This window comes from Sceloporus occidentalis, unplaced genomic scaffold (assembly GCF_023333645.1).
Source record: "Sceloporus occidentalis isolate IW3139 unplaced genomic scaffold, rSceOcc1.0.p SCAF_10, whole genome shotgun sequence".
Classification (NCBI taxonomy): Eukaryota; Metazoa; Chordata; class Lepidosauria; order Squamata; family Phrynosomatidae; genus Sceloporus; species Sceloporus occidentalis.
Window position 1 is genome coordinate 21,705,390 of NW_028316990.1, and position 19,992 is coordinate 21,725,381.

At 50.6% G+C, this 19,992-nt stretch overlaps 1 protein-coding gene across 2 annotated transcripts in view; it reads left to right on the forward strand.

Moving 5' to 3' along the window:
- The window catches only part of LOC149306123 (protein VAC14 homolog), a 37,791-nt gene that overhangs the window by 5,522 nt on the left and 12,277 nt on the right, over positions 1-19,992 (forward strand). For both annotated transcript variants that reach the window (XM_089539942.1, XM_089539941.1), the window contains exons 10-14: positions 5-65; positions 1,153-1,297; positions 1,948-2,013; positions 8,472-8,628; positions 16,209-16,344. In XM_089539942.1, coding sequence (XP_089396068.1) covers positions 5-65; positions 1,153-1,297; positions 1,948-2,013; positions 8,472-8,628; positions 16,209-16,344 — 565 coding nt within the window. The remainder of the gene's footprint in view (positions 1-4; positions 66-1,152; positions 1,298-1,947; positions 2,014-8,471; positions 8,629-16,208; positions 16,345-19,992) is intronic.

Here is a 19,992-nt window from a genome sequence, read left to right on the forward strand (position 1 = left end):
ACAGGATCCCTTGATGCCTCTGGCGATTCCAACTTCAGCAACAACAGCGTTTTTATGCCAGCCAGGTAAATCGTTTCAGCTGTTCTTGTGAGAAGGAATTTGGCTGTGCCTTCCTGCACTTGTGCTGGGAATTGTTTGGGGTCCCTGAATCCTAGCACACGGTTTCTGGGCACTGCATGTCCAGAATGGAGGATGGTCTCAGCTGGGTGTGCTTTGCTAAAGGAGAACCTCTGTGAATTGTAGCACTGTATTTTGCCCCTAAGATTCTGAGTTTAGGTTCCATGTTTGGCATAGAGGATACCAGTTTGACTTTTAAATTTGATTTCTACTTCACCTTTCCACCTCAAATATCTTAAAATCTATTTTTGTGACCATGCTGAAAAGGCTTTCCATCTTTCTTTGAAGCAATATCATTGTGGTGCCAGAAGGTGTCGCTATCACTCAAGTGTTTTTCCTAATTAGTGCATTTCTTACCATGTTTCATGTGCTTTGCACATTTTTGACCCATTGGCTGAAGTATGTCTCAGTATTATTTTTTAAAAAGAGCATTGAACCCTTTTGCCTTTTAAAAATATTTTAGTTGCATTCCTTTGCATGTTTGTTTTTTCTTAGAAAATGTTCTGGAGATCAAACATGGGGCACATTTTTCAGGGCAGAAATTGTGGGAGGTGTGGAAAGGCTGTTTTTTCAAGACTGTTGAGCCCAGTAAAACCTGTTTCAAGCCATACACTGATATTTTTTAAGGAATTGGGGGTCAGAGCTTGATCCTGGGGTCAGAGATTAATTTTTTTTTTACTAAATAGATGGAAGCCCTCTTGTTGAGAGGAGACACACATGTTGCATTGTTGTCTGTGTTCAGATGCTCACCTGTCCTTGGAGGCTTCTGGTGAGCATTTCCATAGTGAGGAGGTGCCACTGTTCAAAAAGTCCTCCTCCCCAGTGGATGTTTGGTGTGTGTGCATACGCAGGGCAGATTCGCGTGGGGAGTACATCCTTCCTTCACCCCACAATTCCTGTGTTATTTTGGGTTTTAAAAGTAAGTTCTGGCAAATGGTTTTCTTGAGGCACACTGGGAGTTGGTGGTGATCTTGATGAGAGATCTTCCCCGGTCTGCTGGAACAGGCTCTTGCTTGTGTCTCCCTTTATATGTAGCACCGAGCGAATCCAGGTGACCCTGAACCTTGATGGAATTGTCCAGGTGCTGGACTGCCACCTTCATGACGCCAGCGCTGGAATGATGACCCGGATTGCAGTCCTGAAGTGGCTCTACCACTTGTACATCAAGACCCCTCGCAAGGCAAGCCTCCACCTGCTTCTGATATCCCTCCTGACTCTTCCTGGAAGGCCAGATTGTTTGTTTGTTTGTTTTTTTTTTTTGGGGGGGTGCAATTGTAAGACCTCAATTAGCATTCCTGTTCTTTTTACATCTGCCATTTGGACACAGCCAAAACTGTATGGGCTACTTCCATAGAAGCTTATTTCTGTGCATCCACACTTCTTCTCAGTTGAGGGACAGAGTAGTGTGTTTGCACAGGGAAGTGTGCAGTGGAGTTCCTGCAGGGGCCTTGCTTGGTGGACCAGGGCCACCTTCTCTTCGTCTCAACCCAAGATAGGCCATTGCTACCCATCAACATAGGCAAGATCGAACCAGGTGGGCTTTCCTGCAATCCTCTTGCCATTGTCTGCTGGTCTGCATGAAAGAGCAATAATAGGCCTCATTACAGAAAGGTGGAGAGTGGGTGACTTTGGATGCTTTGCTACTTTTCCAGGGATGTAGAATTCCTTTGGAGAAATAATTTTTCCCCAGCACCAGAAACAGGAACAGCTTTAAAAGCAGAGTAGAGCTTTTGATGTTGTGGGAGCAGCTTGAAGCAGAGCTGAAAGGTGGGTTTCCTTGCATGCTGGCATTGGATTTCTCGTTTGTGACTGTTCTCTTTCTGCTTCCAGATGTTCCGACATACAGACAGCCTCTTCCCCATCTTGCTAAAGACCTTGTCTGATGAATCCGATGAGGTGAGTGTGAGGCCTGAGTTGTGAAATGTTCTTATTTCATCACTTCATTGTGAAAACACTTTGCTCTATCCAAACATTAATGTGGCTGTTGGCCTGTTGAGTCTGGATTGTGCCAAGGATGGAGCGTTGGTTGGGGATCCTGTCCTTCAGTTCCCTGAACAGACCGGCATGGAGCCCTTTCTGGACAGCTGAGTTTTGGGTGCCTTGTGTTGTCGGTTGCTGGGCTTTGCTGATTTTGTTCTTCATTGGAGCAACAATCATTCCAGCAATTTTCTTCCTGCTGTCTTTGGAAATTTTGAAAATTATTGACAGTTGAGGACTTATTCTGCACAAAATTGGAACGTAGAGGGTTGGGTTATTTTGCTAGAAAAAGCACAGCATTTGCTGAGTAGGAAACAGCATTTACTGTGCAGAAGATATTTTCTGAGCAAAAAAGCAAAACAAAACATATGCATTTTTCACAAAATAAGTCCCTAACTGCAAAGATTCTCATCAGTCCAGGATTCTCCACATTGGGTTTCCTAAAGTTTGATAAACACATTTTTGAGAAGTCTGGGATCTGGGTCTGCCTCCTGCACTCTCCTTCCTAAATCCCTTCTTTAGAGATGGTTTTCCTTCATGATTGTGGTTCCTCTGGGCAGTAACAGTTGGGCCTGGTGGCCATCTTGATGCTGATCCAGTGACTAGAGATTGCAACTGAAGTGAAGCTGGTCAAGGTATGGATGAAGATAGTGGACAGTCTTAAACCTCTATATATACCCTTGCCAAGCAGCAGTGGGGCTTGGGAGGTTTGGGGGAGGCTGGATGTTCAGGGAGGCAGACCTGGTCTGGCCCCTTCCTCCTCTCCTCCTTGTCTTTGTTTCAGGGTGGGTCGGTGTCAGCCTGTGTCCCCGCTGCTTTAGCTTCAGCTGTCCCTCTTTCTGTTATTCAGCCCTGGGGAGGCCCATGGAGGCGCCTCGTACTTGCTTTGTTCCAGCCCAGAGCTTCAAGCCTGAGAGCTGTGTCTTGCCGGGGGAATGGAGCAAGCGACTGGGATTTCATGCTGCTTGGGGGAAGAGGGGGGCTTTCCTCCATGTGATCCAGATTCCAAGTACAATGAAGCTTAACAAAAGCCTGGGCCAAAGTGAATGGCTGCCTTTATCTATTGATGCTTTCTGGTTTGTGCCTTGCTGGATTTTGGCCTGCGGTCTCCCCGGTTTCCCAGCTCTCAGCTTGCCAAGATGAAATGTGGGACTCTGCTGAGCAGCCAAGGGGAGTGAGGGCAGCTGGATGCTGGGGCCTTCCCTTCCCACCATACTTAAGGTGTGTTGATGTTCGGATTTGTACACAAGTGGATTTGGGGCCAGTGAGCACAGCTCCCTGGTCCTTGGGGAGTGGCTGGCCATGCAAAGTCATACTTCTAGGGATGGGGCCGCTCTGGCACATGGAATGCTGGGACTTGCAGTCCAACCAGCACCTAGCCAAGAAGGAATGTATGGAGCTGCCCTTTCGCAGAGGACATGATGCTTGTGAGACCTGTGGTTTTGCCACCACTCTAGGTTTTCCTCCCTTTTAACAGAGAGACTCTTCTTCTGTTACTGCTGTGAAGGAAAGGAGCTTCCCCAGCAGCCCAGCAGGACCTGGATGTCATGGGTCTCTCAGTTCCCCCTGTTTTTGGAACCCAGTTTTGTAGCCCAGAGCATCTCATTGTGGTCCAAGAAGGGCTTCCATCTGTGGCAGATCAGGGGATCATTTCTGGCATGTGGTGTAGGGATTTGAATGTTGGTCTGGGGCTCTGGGAGACCAGGTTCAGATCCCCACTCAGTCCTGGAAGTCCACTGCTGACCTTGGGCAAGTCATACTCTCAGAGGATGGCAATAGTGGCAACCACCTCTGAAAAATTTTTACCAAGAAAATCCCAGAGGAGGGTTGCCACAGAACAACAGCTAAGGCCACTTGTAGCACTCATGAATTTGCTTGGAGCAGGAACGGGTGTAGATGGCGGCGGAGGAGGCTGGGTGTTTCTTGCCTGGTGAGCATCCTCTTGGCAAACAAAGAAAAGAGAACACAACCGCATTGCTGCCCCTGTTTCACTGGGCTTCCTGCTGAAGAAGGCTGCTGGCTTTGGGCCTTGAAGGCCTTGCTGTGGTGAAGGGGGAGAAGCTGGTGGGGCTTTTTTGGCATGGCCATCTTAGCAAGTGTCTGGTGGCTGGGTCTGGTTCAGAGATCAAAGGGCAGAGGCCACCGTCCCTTTTTTCCCTGAAAAACAGGATGAGAATTAAACTGTCACTGGAAGATGGATGGGAGAATCTCCATGGAAGTTTGAGATGGAGCCAATTTACTTTTCGCACTGCACTCTTTTGCAGGTTTGCCAAAAAAGTGGCAATCTCACTCTTGGCTGCGGCCTCCTCTTGCTCCTTATCCTCTCTGGTTGTATTAAAAGAAGCATAAATTGAAGGAGCACTTGGGCATGTCAGGAGGAAGAGAGCTCATGGCCTGCCATTGCAGAAGGGAACTGTATGTGAATCACAGTTAGCCTGGCAGGCGAACAGCCTTGGGCCCTCCGCGCCCCATCTCCAGCTTGGAAATCTGGCTGTGTTGGCAGAGACTTGCCACACAGGGGCGCTCTCAGTTCCAGGGCTGACGGACAGTGGTTCCTCCTCATTTCATGGCTGCAGGAGGGAGGAGAAGCCAGCACAACATTTTCCAAGCCTGCAGAGGAACCTCTGCAGAGAAATCCAGCCAAGCCTTGTAAGAAGTCATCCGAAATGCACTTCACAGGCCTCTGGCTGCCTCCTGTCACATGGGCCCTGCTGAGATGGCTGGTCTCTGGTATTAACAGCTGCTGGTTTTACGATTGGGGAGCCAAGGATCTGCGTCTGAGCTAATGGGGCCAAGCCCCCTGCTGCTGGCTCCTTGCTCCTTCCCCAGCCCCAAATGCACCATTTCCCTGCTATCCGGGTATTCAGCCTCTTTCCCTTGCTATTTTTCTGAGGGTTGTCACTGAAACGTTGGGAGTGTGAACACATATCATGTTCCTGGCCAGCATTCTGTGAGTAAAAATGGCCTTCTGTCCCTTGGCAACCTCTTTAGGGAAGATGGCAAGGGAGATGCAAAGAGGAAGCAGCTGGCCTTCCTTTTTGGGAAATGGGTGGAAGATGCTCTCTGTGCCACATCTGCCTGAATGTTGGGTCTGCTTCCTTCATGATGAAGAAGGAAGCAGAGAGGCCCACTCTTGTCTGGAAGAGGCTGCCATGGACCCTTTTGCTTGAGGGGCTGCAAGCCATCTTGTGTGATGCAGCCGGGACGGGGCCAGTTGCTGCCTCACAAGGGCCCCATAGGCGAGCATTGGCTGAAGTGCGTATTGTAAGGGTGGCTTGGTATCTGTGCTTTGGGCTCTCAAGCAGCACCAGGGAGCTGGCAAGGGGCTACCTGGCCTCCTCTGAGCCAAGCGCCAGATCCTGTGTGAATCTGGGATCTCAGAAGAGAAGCGTCAAACCGGAAAAGGGTTTTCACTTTTCCCTGCAGTGACAATGCAGATGTTCTCGGGACCCTGTGGTTCTCATTGGACTGCTACTCCCAGCATTACTCAGCACTGACTGGGGCTGACAGGAGATGTAGTCTATGTAGTGCCCACCTCTTCTGTACAAACAACAGAACTATGCTCTGGCCACAGAAAGAAGCAGCCTCGGTTGCTCAGATGTGGGCTGAGGACACAGTCCTCTGGGTCTGCCGGCTGCCTGTGCCCACTCCCCTTTCCCACATTTCCCAGAGTTCCCCTCCACCAGCCACACTTTCAGGGTGCTGGCCCCAGCCCCCTGGACCAGTTTGAGGCTGGGTGGCACTGGGATCCTGGAGCACACTTGGCCCCTTGGCCTGTTTGCTTGTGACAGTGTGTCTCCATCCTTGCACTTAAGAAGAGCACTGAGAGCATGTGTGGGAAGGGGAGGGTGGCCAGATATGTTCAGGAGATAAGGAAACATGCCTATGGAGAGGAGCACTGGGGGGGGGGAGCTTTGGGAGGCTATCTTCTTTTGTGAGGATGCGCCTCTTCAGAGCCACCGCTGCAGCCTGTGGCACATGATCCAGTGAAGCGAAGATCGCACTGGCGCAGCTGGGGCATGAGGCGCATTAGCTTGACCCAGATCTGGATAACAGCTGCTGGGATCATCAAAGAGGCTGGGAGAAGCAGCAGAGAGATGCTCTGTTCCAGAAAAGCATAGCCTCTGCTGCTTCAGATGATCTTCCTCTTCTCTTAAGGAGACCAAGGGTGTGTGGAAGGGCAGACAGGGTTTTTCCATTAGTCCTTCGTTATGGCAACTCTGTGAATTGTCCAAACCAAGATTCCAGTACAAAAATGTGAGACTTTCCTTTCTGGGGTTTGTGGCTAGAGCTAAATATCTGGGCACATGTCTCAAAACCCCTCCTTTTGGCCTGCCATATGGGACGGCGGTGGCTGGATGCTCCATGCAGCCACAGTGCCCTCTCCTCCCCAGCCTTGCGCCTGTTTGCTCATCGTTTCAAGGAGGCACATTATTGACCTATTCCTGGCCCTGAGACAAAACAAAAACCAATCTCTGGATTCTTTGTAGTCGGCGCAGCAGCAGTGTGCAAGCCAGAGAAATCTTTGCACATTTGTCTGTGGATTTCTTTTACACATGTATCAGATTGATAGTCTTCTCTGGTGGTGGCCTCCTCTGTCTTTGAGCCACAGGCTTAAAAGGAGCCATGCCTTCATGGTTTGTTTTGTTTTTCTCTGATGGGAATGTCGGATCATCTCTTCCCATCGATCTATTTGGCTTTGGCCAAGCCCCTTCCCCTTTGAATGATAGAGGGGCAAAAGGGTCTGTTCCCCTTGACTGCCCCCTTCCTGCCCCACGTCCGTTGCTGGAGGGGCCTGGGGATCTGCCAGCGCTTTCTTCCCGGGGGCAATGGACCCGATGGACGGGCCTTTTTGGCACCTGGCCCCGTTGCCATGGGAGCAGTAGGTATTAGCTCTCCAGCAGGATATTGCTTCCCTGACACCCTTCCCTGGTTCTCTTCATTCTTTTCTTTCCTGCCTTTCACAATGAGGAGGAGGAGGACAACAGGCACTGCATGCAAAACACCCTCCACCCGCCTCCTCTTCCCCCAAAGCAGTAGCTGCAGCAGCCTGCACTCTTTCGTACATCATTGGCAGCCACAGCTAGCCAGGACTTCCCTATTTCTGTCTCGGTTCTCATCAAAATGACGCCCCTTCCTTCCTTCCTTCCTTCCTTCCTTCCTAGTCTAGAGCTGTTTTCCCTCCAAAGATGATGTTGGAGCTCAGTGCCCAGGAAGGATCCTTCAAGATTGCAGACCATTACTTAAGGGCTGACATGGGTTTCTTAAAAATAAGCCATCTTAATAGACCACCAGCTAAACATGAGCCAACAGCGTGATGCAGGAGGTCCGAGGGGACGTAAGGCTGGACTTTGGCTTTCAAAATCCCTGACCATTGGGGCCACGCTGGCCAGGCTTCTGGAAGCCAGAGTCCAGAATGCCTGGATGGTCACTGATTTGGTCAGCCATATACCCACCCAGACCGACTGCACATCATGCTGTTGACTCATGTTTAGCTTGTAGTCTGCTGAGATCCCTTATTTTTAAGAAACCCATGTCAGCCCTTAGTCATGGAGAAGAATGACTTACTCTGGTTTAACAGTGATGTCCTTTCATAATTAGCATAAATACCGTGATCAATATTTTTTTGCTTTTTAAAAAATAAAAATGCCGCTTTAATTCATTGTATATCAGTTCTAAGAGATGTGGATGTTTAATATTTGATTCAGATTACATAAATTATTATTTTAAATAAATGATACAGCGCAATGAATACCAACTACCAAGATTCTTCTCCTGTTCTGATCAAGCTGTCACTTTGAGAATGGATTTTGTACACTTTGTGCTTGCCCCGTAATATAGCCTGGTTTGGCCACGGAGGGATGGATTTAAATCAGCAAGGAAGACTGGTTTCAATTGTTGATTTGAATCAAGCTTCCTGCGGATAAGCTTTTCTCATATTCTGTATGCAGTGGTGCCTCTCTGGCCAATAAACTGGTAATTTCCATCTAAAAGGTATAACTTCCATGGCTCTCAACCAAGTGTTTTGGTTGCTGTTCTGGTGCACTGTGTTTTTTTGCCAGTATTTGTTATATTTTCCACGCTTGCCTGCTTTAGCCGCAGTGAGAGTTGCTGCAGTCACTCCGGATGGAGATGATCCTGGCTAACTGTGAATGAGCGTTGGGCTGGTGCTTGAAGCTGTTCCCTCCTGATTTGCTCCTTGTTGCAAACACATACCCCTAAACACACTAGGAAGGCATTGTGGTTGTTCTTTAAACAATGTTTTCTCTGAACTGGGGATCCTGGCTTGTCGCTTCTAAACAAACCCATCATTCCTGAATTCACGCATGTGGTCTTGGCCTCAGTTGCCCCACAATTGCCTCTCTTCCCGGTTCCAGGTTATTTTGAAGGACCTTGAAGTCTTGGCAGAAATTGCATCCTCTCCGGCCGGGCAGACAGAAGGCCAGGGGACCCACGATATCCCCAACGTACGATCGGGGCAACTGGAGCTGGCCCTTCCGGCTCCAGCAAAAACCAACCAGTCTGGCTCCTCTGGTAAGTCCCCTTGACGTTGGCTGTGTGACTGGCCAAGATCCAACACTCCAAGCGGCCTCTTCTGCCTTCGATTTTTATCTGGTCCCAAATGGTCCTGACCTCTGATGCTTTCCTTGCGGAGGGACAGGTGACTCTGGCTCAAAGGGCCCCTGTCCCGGCTGCCGTTCAGTCTGCCATATTATGGAGGTGGCAGATTCATGGCTTTGTTTGTGGTTGTGTGCCAGGATCTCACCTTTAGGGCCAGATTCTCTACTTGCTTGGTGTGTGAGGTGTGTGAGGTTGCCTAGAAAGAGACAGCACTCAGACTCTGGCTTTGACGCTATTAGAGTACCTGGGCAAGCTACCTTCTCTCAGCCTCGGAGGAAGACAGTGGCAAGCCTTCATAGATAGATAGATAAATAGACAGACAGACAGATAGATTACTGCACTGAACTCTTATTATGATGCTATTCCACTTTTAGGGCTTAGGCTGCCTCCTGTTGCATTCTGGGGTTTGTAGTTCTAAGAGCCTGAGAGCTCACTGGCTGAGATTTCTAAGTGCCCCTTTCTTAACTGCAAATCCCAGAATGTAACAGGAGGCACCCAGAGCAGTAAAAGTGGGATAGTAGCACTATAAGAGTGTAATTCGGTAATCTCCATAGGCAGGCAGGCAGACTGACTGACTTAGTGTTGTGTAGTGGTTTTGATTGTGGGACTAGGTTTCTGGGAGACCAGGGTTTGAATCCCTTCTGCTCGGCCATGGAAGCCCCAGAAGAGGTTTGGTTGCCATCAGTCAGACTTGGCTTCAAGGCTCGTGCCTGCGACTGTTGTGTGGATCCATGCCCTTGGCGGCCTGGTCCTTGGGAGGAGGAGGAGTCCATGCCCTTGGAGGCCCCCTTCTCCACAATGGCTGGGACCAAATGCAGCGCCCCTCCTGGGTGTTGCGATCCCCCTCCGTCTGTGGGGAGGGGTCTGCTTCTGCAGAGGCTGAGCTCTTAGATGGAGCAGATGGCTTTCCCTTCCCCGCTATCTAAAAATAGCCTCTCAAAGCTGTGGCCTCTCTCACAAAGGCTGTCAGGCCCCTCTGACTGCAGCCCAGGCTCTGCCTTTTGAGGCAAGTCACAGGAGAGCGTGAAAAGAAGCTGTCGAAATGCGCATGCGCCCCAGCCCCAATCCCTCAAATAGCTCCTCTCTTGATTTTTAGCATACCCATCGCAGTGCAGTACTTGGGGAGGCATCTGGGAGGAGGGACAATGTAGGTGGGAGGCCTGTAGCTTTGGACGAAGAAGAGTCATGCCTATGCGTGGCTGCCTCTGGATTCTGCTCCTCTGGGGTCAGACCCAAAATGGAGGGCACTGTGGCAGTTGCCAGATGTCTTGAGGGGAAATGGAGGGATGAGATGGGATGATGGAGTAAGCACTGAGAAAGAGAGAGAGACCTGGTGCATGCGGCGGTGAAAGAGGCAATGCTGGAGTTCTCTCTGATTGTGTGTGTTTCCTTTAGTTGTGAAATGGTTTTTGAGTGTTGGTGCCCAATCCATCCCCTTTTCCAAATCAAGGTGCTTCTCTGGGAAGGAATGCTGTGGCTGGTGCCATTTTGTTTCTGGACTTGCCCAGAATCTGGCCGCGAACAGGATTTTCTGAGCTTTCCAAGCTGTTGCTTTTGGTGCCAGAATCCATTTGTTTTGCCCTCTTCCCCACTAGTATTTTAATAATAGTAGTAATAACGATAACAGCAACAACTGTTTTTACTCAGAAGGACTTTTTCCTTTGGAAATTTTAGCTGCAAAACACCTCAAAATTAGGCAGCGTTAATGACAAGCCCCTGAGCCTTTGTGCTCAACGAAAGCATTCTCTGGCTTGTTTAATAGACAGTCTCACCATGGTTTTACTAAGCTGAAAAACCTGCAACTTCTCATCTTGGATAGCTATTTCTCTTAGGCCTCCGGGATCCTGGTGAGGTCTGGCAGGTTGGTGCTGCCTCAATTTCAGTGAATGCATTGGTCTTCCCCACAGTTCATACTGAGTTTTTAAAGAAACTGGCTGCGTGAGAATGCACAGTGGCACCTTGCAGCAGAAGTGGGCCTTTCAGTCCTTGCCGCTGTCTTCCCACTGGGCCTCTTTTTGCTGCCTCAAAGCTTTTGCAGTGATTTCTCCCTAGAATGAGTGCCACTTTAAAAGGAGGGTCTTCTGTGCTTTCCCTTTTGGCGCAACATTGGCTGCTGGGCCCATAGAGTCTGCCTGGAGAGCAAATTTTTCTGTGCAAGGCTGTTGATGCTTTTTGGGACGGTGGCCACCGAGGTCCCTTGGGCCTCCCTTTGCCCTCAGCCAGGAGGCTCCTAGGTGGCCTTAAAGGGTACTCTTGGCCCACTGGGAGCAGCTCAGGGATAATAATCCAGTCTTTGCCAAGCAGGGTTGTGCCAAAGATGACTGAGAGCAGAGGAGGGGGTCGTGCAGCCTTTCTCCCATCAGCTCCTGAGCCTGCAGAGCCAGTGGTGAAGAATGCTGGGAGGTGTAGTCCAACAGTATTTGGAGGACCCCAGACTCCCCATCAGCCCGTTGGCCTCTGGAGCGTTCATAGTGAAAGCCGTTGTCTTCAGAGCACCCCTAGTTCTGCAATTCCAGTAAGAAGCTCAACAGGCTTTCTCAGGGCCATCTTGGATTTTCCTCTGCTCAAGCTCATCCTTGTGGCTGCAGAACAAGAACCTTGTCAATAAGAGGCCTGTGGTGGAGCTGCTGCTCCTCGGAAGGGGGTCCAGGGAAGGGCCTGCTCTTGCCTCTCAGAACCCGTGACTTTCCTCTCCCAAATGAGGCAGTCCGGCGGTTTGTGATCTTGCAGCGCTTGGCCAGGAGAGACGGAGGAGCCCCTGATCAGCTGTCTGGTCATGTGAGGGCCATTGGCCGGCCAGAGGGGAAGCAGGGAGCCCCAGGGATCCGTGGGGGGGGGGGGGCTAATCCCTTTGACACATGTTCCCTCACAAGACTTCAAGCCAGTCAGCAGGAAGCCAAGAAGCAACAAGGAGCCTTCCTTCCTTCCTTCCTTCCTTCCTTCCTTCCTTCCTTCCTTGCATGGGCTTGGCATGCCCACCTCTGTCTGGGGAGATGATGGGAGTCTCTATGACCATCACCTGAGAGACTCCCTTGGCAGGGGGGGGGCATAGTGGGGTCCTCCCCAGATGTTGCATCCTCTCAAGCTACTTAACCTTTAATCTGTGTGTATGTGCGGGGGGGGGGGGGGACCCAACTTTGCTAAACATGTGACCTGTGCCCCTCTTGTATTATTCCAGCCCCATTAAAGGAAGTAATCACATTCCTTCGAGGAAAAGAGAGGTCAGGAAGGTGGCAGATGTCACAAAGCCAGCCACTTGTGCTAATCCCAACCTCATCTGCAAGACAGACTCTGGAGGCATTAGGCAGCCGATTGCGGAGGCACGTTTGGGTGGGGGGTCTGGCGGCAGATCCAAGAGAGTGTCGGGCAATGGGCTTCATAGCCCAAGAGGCCTTCCTGGAGACCCGGCCTCTGCCCAGGGCCTGAATTCTATTCCAGAGGACTAAAAGCTGATCCTCCCATGCTTCAAAAACACTGGTCAAAGGAACAGTCAAAGGACTAAAAGCTGTCCCTAGTGAGGCTCTGCGTGTGCCAACATGTGCCAGCAGGAGTTGTGTTGTTGGGGTATGGTTCCTTTTTGGAGGTTTGATTCCAGGCCATGGGGCTGAGGGCCTCTGGCCTTTGGGGCCTTAGTGGGCTTGGTCTTCACTGGTTAGCTTTTGTAGAAGGAGTGGGAATGATGTGGCCCCTGGGACGCTTGCATGGCCAGCAAGTGGGGGGAGGAGGCGGTTTTGGGATTGAACAAGTGTGGGGCACCTTCATCTTAACATCTGTTTCAATGTAGTTCTGTTTTTGTGTTTTGAGTGAGTCTATTTTTAACTTGCCATGTGATGTTCTTTTATATCATATTTACAAAGCTGAAATGCAAAACTTCCTGTGGTAACTTGTTGGAAAACTTCTGCACATGAGGTTCCACTTAGCATCCTCTGCCTTCCCTGGCATCAGCCCCTCTGTTGACTGTCTGTCTGTGGGGCTGTTCAGACGGAGCTCTTGTAGTGCTGTGTTGGGGGCTGCACCTCCAAAGGCCTTTATGTAGCCCTTGCTTTTGGGGAACATGATGGCAGGAGGGACAGAATTAGTGTGCAAAGCTTTAAACAGCTCCTTCCTTCCTTCCTTCCTTGCTTCCTTCCTTCCAATTTCCTGCACACACAGATCTGCCTTTCCTCTGGTTCTTTTCGGGAAATGGGGAAGTAGCTGAGGCCACTTCTGGTCAGCTTGCCAGAGACTTCTGGGCAAGGACCAGGAAGAAGAGCCCCCAAAGAGACAGAGCAAATATTTATTTTCTCACTCTGTCACCTGCATAGGCTTTTTTTCACCTTGCTCTGCCACATAGTTCTTAATGGGAGATACTGGGCGAGATGTTATAAAGAGATAGGCATAAATAAATCTGCATTATTTTGGAAAAGGTGGCTTCATCAGCATAGGCTTTGGGTATGCGTGTGTGCATGCAGGAGCCAGAGATGTGCTGAATGGTGAAGGCAGGCAAATTCAGGGCAGGCTGACAGCTGAGTTCTTTGCAGTAACTGCCATGGTTCATCCCGCTGCAGTTTGCATTCCAACTTGGATGCTGTTTGAAGGCTCTTTTCCCCAGAGTCTTGTGGCGGAATGGGGCCCTCTGCTTCTCCTGGAGCCCCAGGTAGCTTTCAGCACCCTTCCTGGGTGGATCCTCTTTGCCTCGAAAGCAGCCAGAGAGTGCTGCGTGGTGCTAGTTCTGCTCCTGCCTTCCAGGAAGGTGCTGCCAGGAGGTGGTGCAAAGAGACCGTTTCCTCACCTTGGATGGAGAAACCAGGCGCTGGAAGAGGCTGGGTCATATGCATGAATTTGCCATAGAGGGGATCATGATTCAGGGGATCATGGTCAAGGGCTGTTAGGCCTTGGTGTCACACCCACCCTCCAGACTCCCCAGATAGGCCTCCTCAGTGCCACATTATCTTTTCAATCCTTCCTTTTTGGTTGGGAGGCTTGTTGCCACAGCTAGCAAATAGGTTTGGTGTAAGAAAATGCAGTGGTTTCTGAAAGAACATACCAGTCCTCCCAGTGATTTGACTAATAGTCAGAACTCACAGTTGCTTCCAGGAAACCTCCGGAGGAGCAGCCGCAAGTGAGCCTCTGGAGACAATGGTGCACAGTCCCCACTTGCCCACCTGCTGGACAGGAACAGCTGAGCTTGCCCCATTTGTTGCGCTGGGTATTGCCATGCGTGTGCTGACAGCTGATCTGGCGGGTTACGTCTCTGCGAAGTCTCCACTTCGCAAGTATCTGTGTGAAGTAATTACTCAATTGTATTTCCCTAACACCTCTCCCTGCCTTTCTAGTATTCCTGCTTACAGAAATAGCATAACAGATTTAATTCTGGCATTTTTCAGTGTGCTGGAGTGGGTGAGGCACCGTCTGTGTCAGACGCGAGAAGCAAAAGCAGGGTGTCGGGGAGATCTGGGAAGCGTAGAGGATCTCCTGGCGGCAGCTTCCACATTGCTAATTGAGCAGATTCATTAGGCACTGCCAGTTTGCAGGTTATGAACTGTGTGCCTTGAGGAGGGATGCCAGGTAGCCACCCTGCAATGACACCTCTTAGCAGAAGAGGTGTCTGGGTTGCCAGTCTTTTCTGTCTGCTGCTCTAGTCCAGCTGTTGGGTGGCATGACATACTCTCCAGCATGTAACTCCGCAGGCAACCCTTCCTTCCCTGGGGTTTCCTTGAGGAGTCCCTGGGCATTTCAAGCCCCCGATGGACCCTCTCAGCGGCTCACAGAATTCCCTTTGCCACTTTCTGGCCACAAGCTGAACTCAAAGCAGTCCTTCTAACCCACCTTTGCAGTGTATGCTTTAGGTCTCTCAAATATAAAATAGGTCTCTCAAACATTTTCATATAGCTTTGTAGGTAAACCATTAAAACGAATGCCAGTGAGCTCCCCCAAGTCTTATTTCCACAACTGACATGGTTCCTTTTAATGGCAGTAAGCAAATGTTGCTGGTTTTGGCATGATGTTGAATCTTTAACCAGTAATATGGAAGTTATTTTGCTGTGCTGCTTTTGTGTCCCCCTCCCTAGTATTTCTTAAAAGGCAGGTTTGCAGGGGCCCACCTCCAGGACCCATCTGCCACTCTGCCCCCAGCCATCGCACCCTGTTGCCAGTGCTGTCGGAAATAAACCCTATAAATCGGACCCTTGGTATCTGCTGGGGTTTGGTCCCAGGACCCTCTGTGGATACCAGAATCCATGGATGCTCAAGTCCCATTGTATACAGTGGGGTAGTAAAATGTTGTCCCTTATCTAAAATGGCATGATAAAGGTTTGCTTTGGGGGGGGGGGGGGAGAAATTGGAACATTTTCAAGCCATGGATGGTTGAATCTGTGGATACGAAGGGTCAACCGTATGGCCTTCTTTAATCTTACGCAGCTGTGTGGGACTTCTAGAGTCATCCAGGCTCAGAGGGAGACTGACTCAAAGTCCTCCATAACCGGAGAGGTTTGTAGCAGAGTGAGATTTGAACCCAAGTTCCCTAGTCCTAGTCTGACTCTCTACTCACTTCTCCCCATTCATATGGCAGTCCCAATTTGGGAGGCAGACTGAAGGTGGAAGAAAAAACAAAAGTAGTATGCACTAGGCCAGCCATGGGAGAGGTTGTGATTTATGCACACTGACAGGTGCACTATGTACCTCTCTGGGAAACTGCCCCACAATTCTAGAGGAGTCAAGTGTGGCTCTTGCAGGTGCTTTCCTTTGAGAACGGCCCTGGTTTAACCTTGAGAATTAAGTGTGGGGCTTTTTCCCATCGCCTTTCCAGCCTTTGCCCAGATGCTTAGACAGGAAACTTGGCTTCTGTTGAGAAACAAGTGGCTCAGCTGCTCCTTTTAGGCCTGACCTCCATTTGTAAATCCTTAAAAGCATGGAGCCATGAATGCGTGGGAAGAAGAAGAAGAGATGGGGGAAGAGGGAGCGGCAGAGAAAGGGGCAGGGAGACTCCATACCTCTGCCTCCAAGGGGTTTTCCTCCTGACCTGGCTTGGCTCCGTTTTGGGGGTCAGTCTCAGGGGGCTGGTGCGAGGAAGAGGTTGGCAAGGATGCCAGGGTCCTTGGCCTGCCAGCCCCTTCCCTTGACCCTTTGGCCAGTAGGCAAGGTGGGCTTTGCTTTTTCTAGGTTGCTGAAGGGGGGCAGGTGAACCAGGAGCCACATGCCACTTCCAGAAACTTTTCTCACATTCATCCAGACCCCCACCCCACCATATATTCAATAGTAATATTAAATAATATAGTAAATATTAATATTTCCGAGCATCTCGACACAGTGGCTTGTGTCCATGGGAGAATTCCCCCTTTCATCCTGTAGTCCAGTCATTTCTGTGGGTGACTCTGAGGGAAAGGATAAGATCCTCTAAGCGAAGTTAATCCTCCTGGTGTGTTCCTTGGGGTCGAGGGGCAGAAGAGGGGCAGAGGGAGACATGGGGCCCACCTGCCTGCCCTCCTGGTAACAGTCTCCTCTCCTCCTTGTAGGTGCCAAGGGGGCTCTGGAGTGCTCTCCCTCCACTCCCACCATGAACTCCTACTTCTACAAGTTCATGATCAACTTGCTCAAGAGGTTCAGCAGCGAGCGGAAGCTGCTGGAGATGCGGGGAGCCTTCATTATCAGGTGAGCCTAAGCCCCTTCAGGCATTGCATTCTGGGAGGGGGGGAGTGTGGGTCTCCATGAGCCCCTTCCCTTTCCGTTCTCTCCCAAAGGCTTGGGGTGCAGCTGGGGACAGGGCTCTCCCAGGCTGAGGGCTGGCAGGGGACTCTGTGTGCCGGCAGCCCATCAAATGCTGGATATTTACCCGGATGGGAGGCTTTCTCCATTTGGCACCACCTTTTGATTTGTTTAGTGGACACCAGACTGCAAGGCAGCCACATCAAGGACTGTCCAGGTGACTCAGTGTGGGGAGGACAGCATGCTGACCCTAGACCAAGGAGTCCTGCTGCTGTTTGTGGCTGCTGGACCCAGCTGGGGATTCCTGTCTGGAAGAGGCTGAACGATCACCTGGCAAAGGCTGTGAGGGGCAGTGGCCAGAGGCCCCAAGGCCCTGGGAAATGGCCTTGCAGAGGAGGAAGCCCTTGTGCTTTTCCCACCACCTTGATGGGGCTGGTGCAGGTGGAACAGAACACATGGCTGTCAGCAACGCCAGCTGAGAGAGCCAAGCCTCCGGCTCTTTGATAAAGTGTGATGCCAGTGAATCCAGGCAGCTGTGGGCTTCCTGGGAGATGGCAGAGAGGCTCAGCTGGGCATGACGACGGTTCTGGCCGGTTGCCCTGTTTTCATGACCCCCTCCCCATCTTTCGGGGCTTGGTTGGATTTGCAGAAAGGGAGGCTGTGCTGGGTAGTCTGGGCAGGGGCTGTCCACCGTGGGCTTTGGCCCTAGTGTTTTCTGGGTGCTGATGAAGCAGCCCTTTCTCCAGCAGTCCTTGTTTTGATGGCACATTCCTGGCCTTTGGGTTTTCTAGAGAGCTTTGCTGCATGAAGGAAAAAACCCCTTCTAGAGAAGCCAAATAGCTGGGCTGGCAAGACTTGCACTCGCTGCTGGCCTGTGGTCAGCTGGATGAATGCAGGGCAGAAAACAGCTCCCACTTCTGTGCAAAGGGGAGCCAGCACCCCAGTGTCTTCTGTGGCTTATGAGGCAACATTCAGGTGCCTGACAAGATGGGCAAAGCATCCCAGCACCAAGGAGATGAACTTTGGTCGTTGGTGGGGAGCAGGAGGAGGAGGATGGAGGCACATTTTGTTGAGCAGGACACAACACACTTTCCTAGCAGCATTTACATAAGAGGCTTTGGGGAGCTTGACAGCCCCACCCCAATTTGGCTTGTAGATCGGAGGGGGGAATCCCATTTGCTGGTGTTGAAACGTAGGTCCCTTTTTAATTGCTCTGCAGCAAGAGGCAGAATGAACCTGCCCTTTCAGGCCATAATTTGAAGGTGGCCCTTGTTCTTCTGTTGGCCTGTTCTGAACACCAGCAAGGCTGATTCTTTGTCCACTCTTGTTGTCTTCCCCACATCCAGATTGGCAGTCTCTGGCCAATGTTTTTGCTGGTTTTGCAATCACTCCTCCTCTGGACAGACACACACCTCCCACCTGCCTGCCAGTTACCTTCTTCTGGGTGCCCCTTGGGGATGGTGTCCTTTATTGGCGCTTCACACATTCTCCCTGCCCTCTGGTCCCTTCTTTCTAGCTTTCTGCTCAAACTGCAGGCAGAAGAGCAGAGCTGGGGGGCAAATACTACTAGGTGGCTGGTGAAAAGGAATGCTTTCATGAAGAATGACTGCAGCAACGGAGGGCGGCCAGGCTGCCCCTTTGCACGAGACAAAGATGCTGACATTTAGCCAGAGCATAGGAGCATATGACTGTGCTGCAGGAAATGGGTTGGGGCTGGGTGCAGCGGGTTCCTGGGCATGTTTGCTGTGTGCCCAGTGATGCCATGGAGGGAGGAGGGGGGCATCATCCCATCCCAGCCACGTTTCTGTCCACTTGAGATTGTTCCTCAGAGGCATCTGAATCCACTTCACAGCTTCTGCGCATTTAGCATCCAGTCTTCCAAACAGTTTAAATGGGTCTGCATTTAGGGAAGTGAAAAGGCTTGAGCTGACAAATTGCTGCAGTTAACAGAAAATAGTCACAACCGACATTCTTAAAATACCCTTCTTTTTAAAAAATCTGGAGCATGAGGCAATCCCCAAGTGCCTTGTCCCAAAATAAAAGAAAGGGGTTGGTCGGCTTCTGTGGCGTACCTTGGCAGTGAGATGTAATGGGCCCTTAGCTGTATGCCCTCCTGGCCTTGACATATTTGGCAGAAGGGCTGGGTCAGTTGCATTTCTTGAGATTTAAACGTATTTGGTTTCAGCGATGGGCCTTTTCTTTTTTTTTTGGTCACTGTTGTACGTATCCCAGACATGGACACAGTGGGGCTTGAACAGTAGGGACGCCCTCCCCCCAGAAATCTCAATGTGTTTGGAGGCAAGGATGGGCTAATTATGTTTTTTGAGCTTTAGTATTTCTGCGTCTGTGGCTTTTGGAACTGGTTGGTGGTCATCATCTGTGGCAAGCCTTTTTGGGGCTCCCATAATGCCCCATACCTTCCTTTTCCCCCAGTCTCAGGACAGAAAGTGCATTTCATATAGGCTGAGTATCCCTTATCTGAAAATTCGGAATGTTCTAAAATCCAGCTCTCAAATGGTGAAACCTTTGCTTTCTCATGGGTCAGTGTACCCAAACTTTGTTTCATGTACACAAATATTTTAAAATATTGGGTATCTTCGGGCTATATGTAGAAGGTATATATGAAACATAGATGACTTTTGTGTTTAGATTCATTGTGGACACTGAGGCGGCTTCTGCACGGAGGAAGGGCCTGTGCTGCCCATAGAAAACCTCTACTGTTTGGAGTGAGCAGGCCCTGTCCCTTGCAAGCTCAGCAAAAGGGAGGCCGGCTCATGGCCAGGGAATGTGATGGCTCCAGAGCCGGATGGTTGGTTCCCTGCCAGCTCTGGGGATGGTAGGCCTTGGGGGGCTGTCAGAGTTGAAGGGTGCCATCAAGTGCTTCTTCCCCATCCCTCATAAGCCACAGAAGACACTGGGGTGCTGGCTCCCCTTTGCACAGATGTGGGAGCTGTTTTCTGCTCTGCATTCATCCAGCTGACCACAGGCCCGCAGCGAGTGCAAGTCTTGCCAGCCCAGCTGTTTGGCTTCTCTAGAAGGGTTTTTTTCCTTCATGCAGCAAAGCTCTCTAGAAAACCCAAAGGCCAGGAATGTGCCATCAAAACAAGGACTGCTGGAGAAAGGGCTGCTTCATCGGCACCCAGAAAACACTAGGGTCAAAGCCCATGGTGGACAGCCCCTGCCCAGACTACCCAGCACAGCCTCCCTTTCTGCAAATCCAACCAAGCCCCGAAAGATGGGGAGGGGGTCATGAAAACAGGGCAACCGGCCAGCGCTGTTGTCATGCTCAGCTGAGCCTCTCAGGGGTGAAGGGTGCCATCAAGTGCTTCTTGCCCATCCCATGGTCCCTCCAGGTATGGCCAGCCTGCTAGAAATCTTGAACCTCTCGCCTTGAACACCTTGGCTGGGCAGGACTATGGAAGGCATCTTTTGGCCCTTTTGTGTATACTGTGGTTTGAGGTGCATAATGCGCTAGGCCTTACTGGGATATAGAGTCACAAGGAAAATGTAGAATGTGGGTTTTAATAGTAACCAGGCATTAAAGGGTGACTGTGAGCCATAATGATTAGGCATTTAAGCAGGAAGAGACATCAA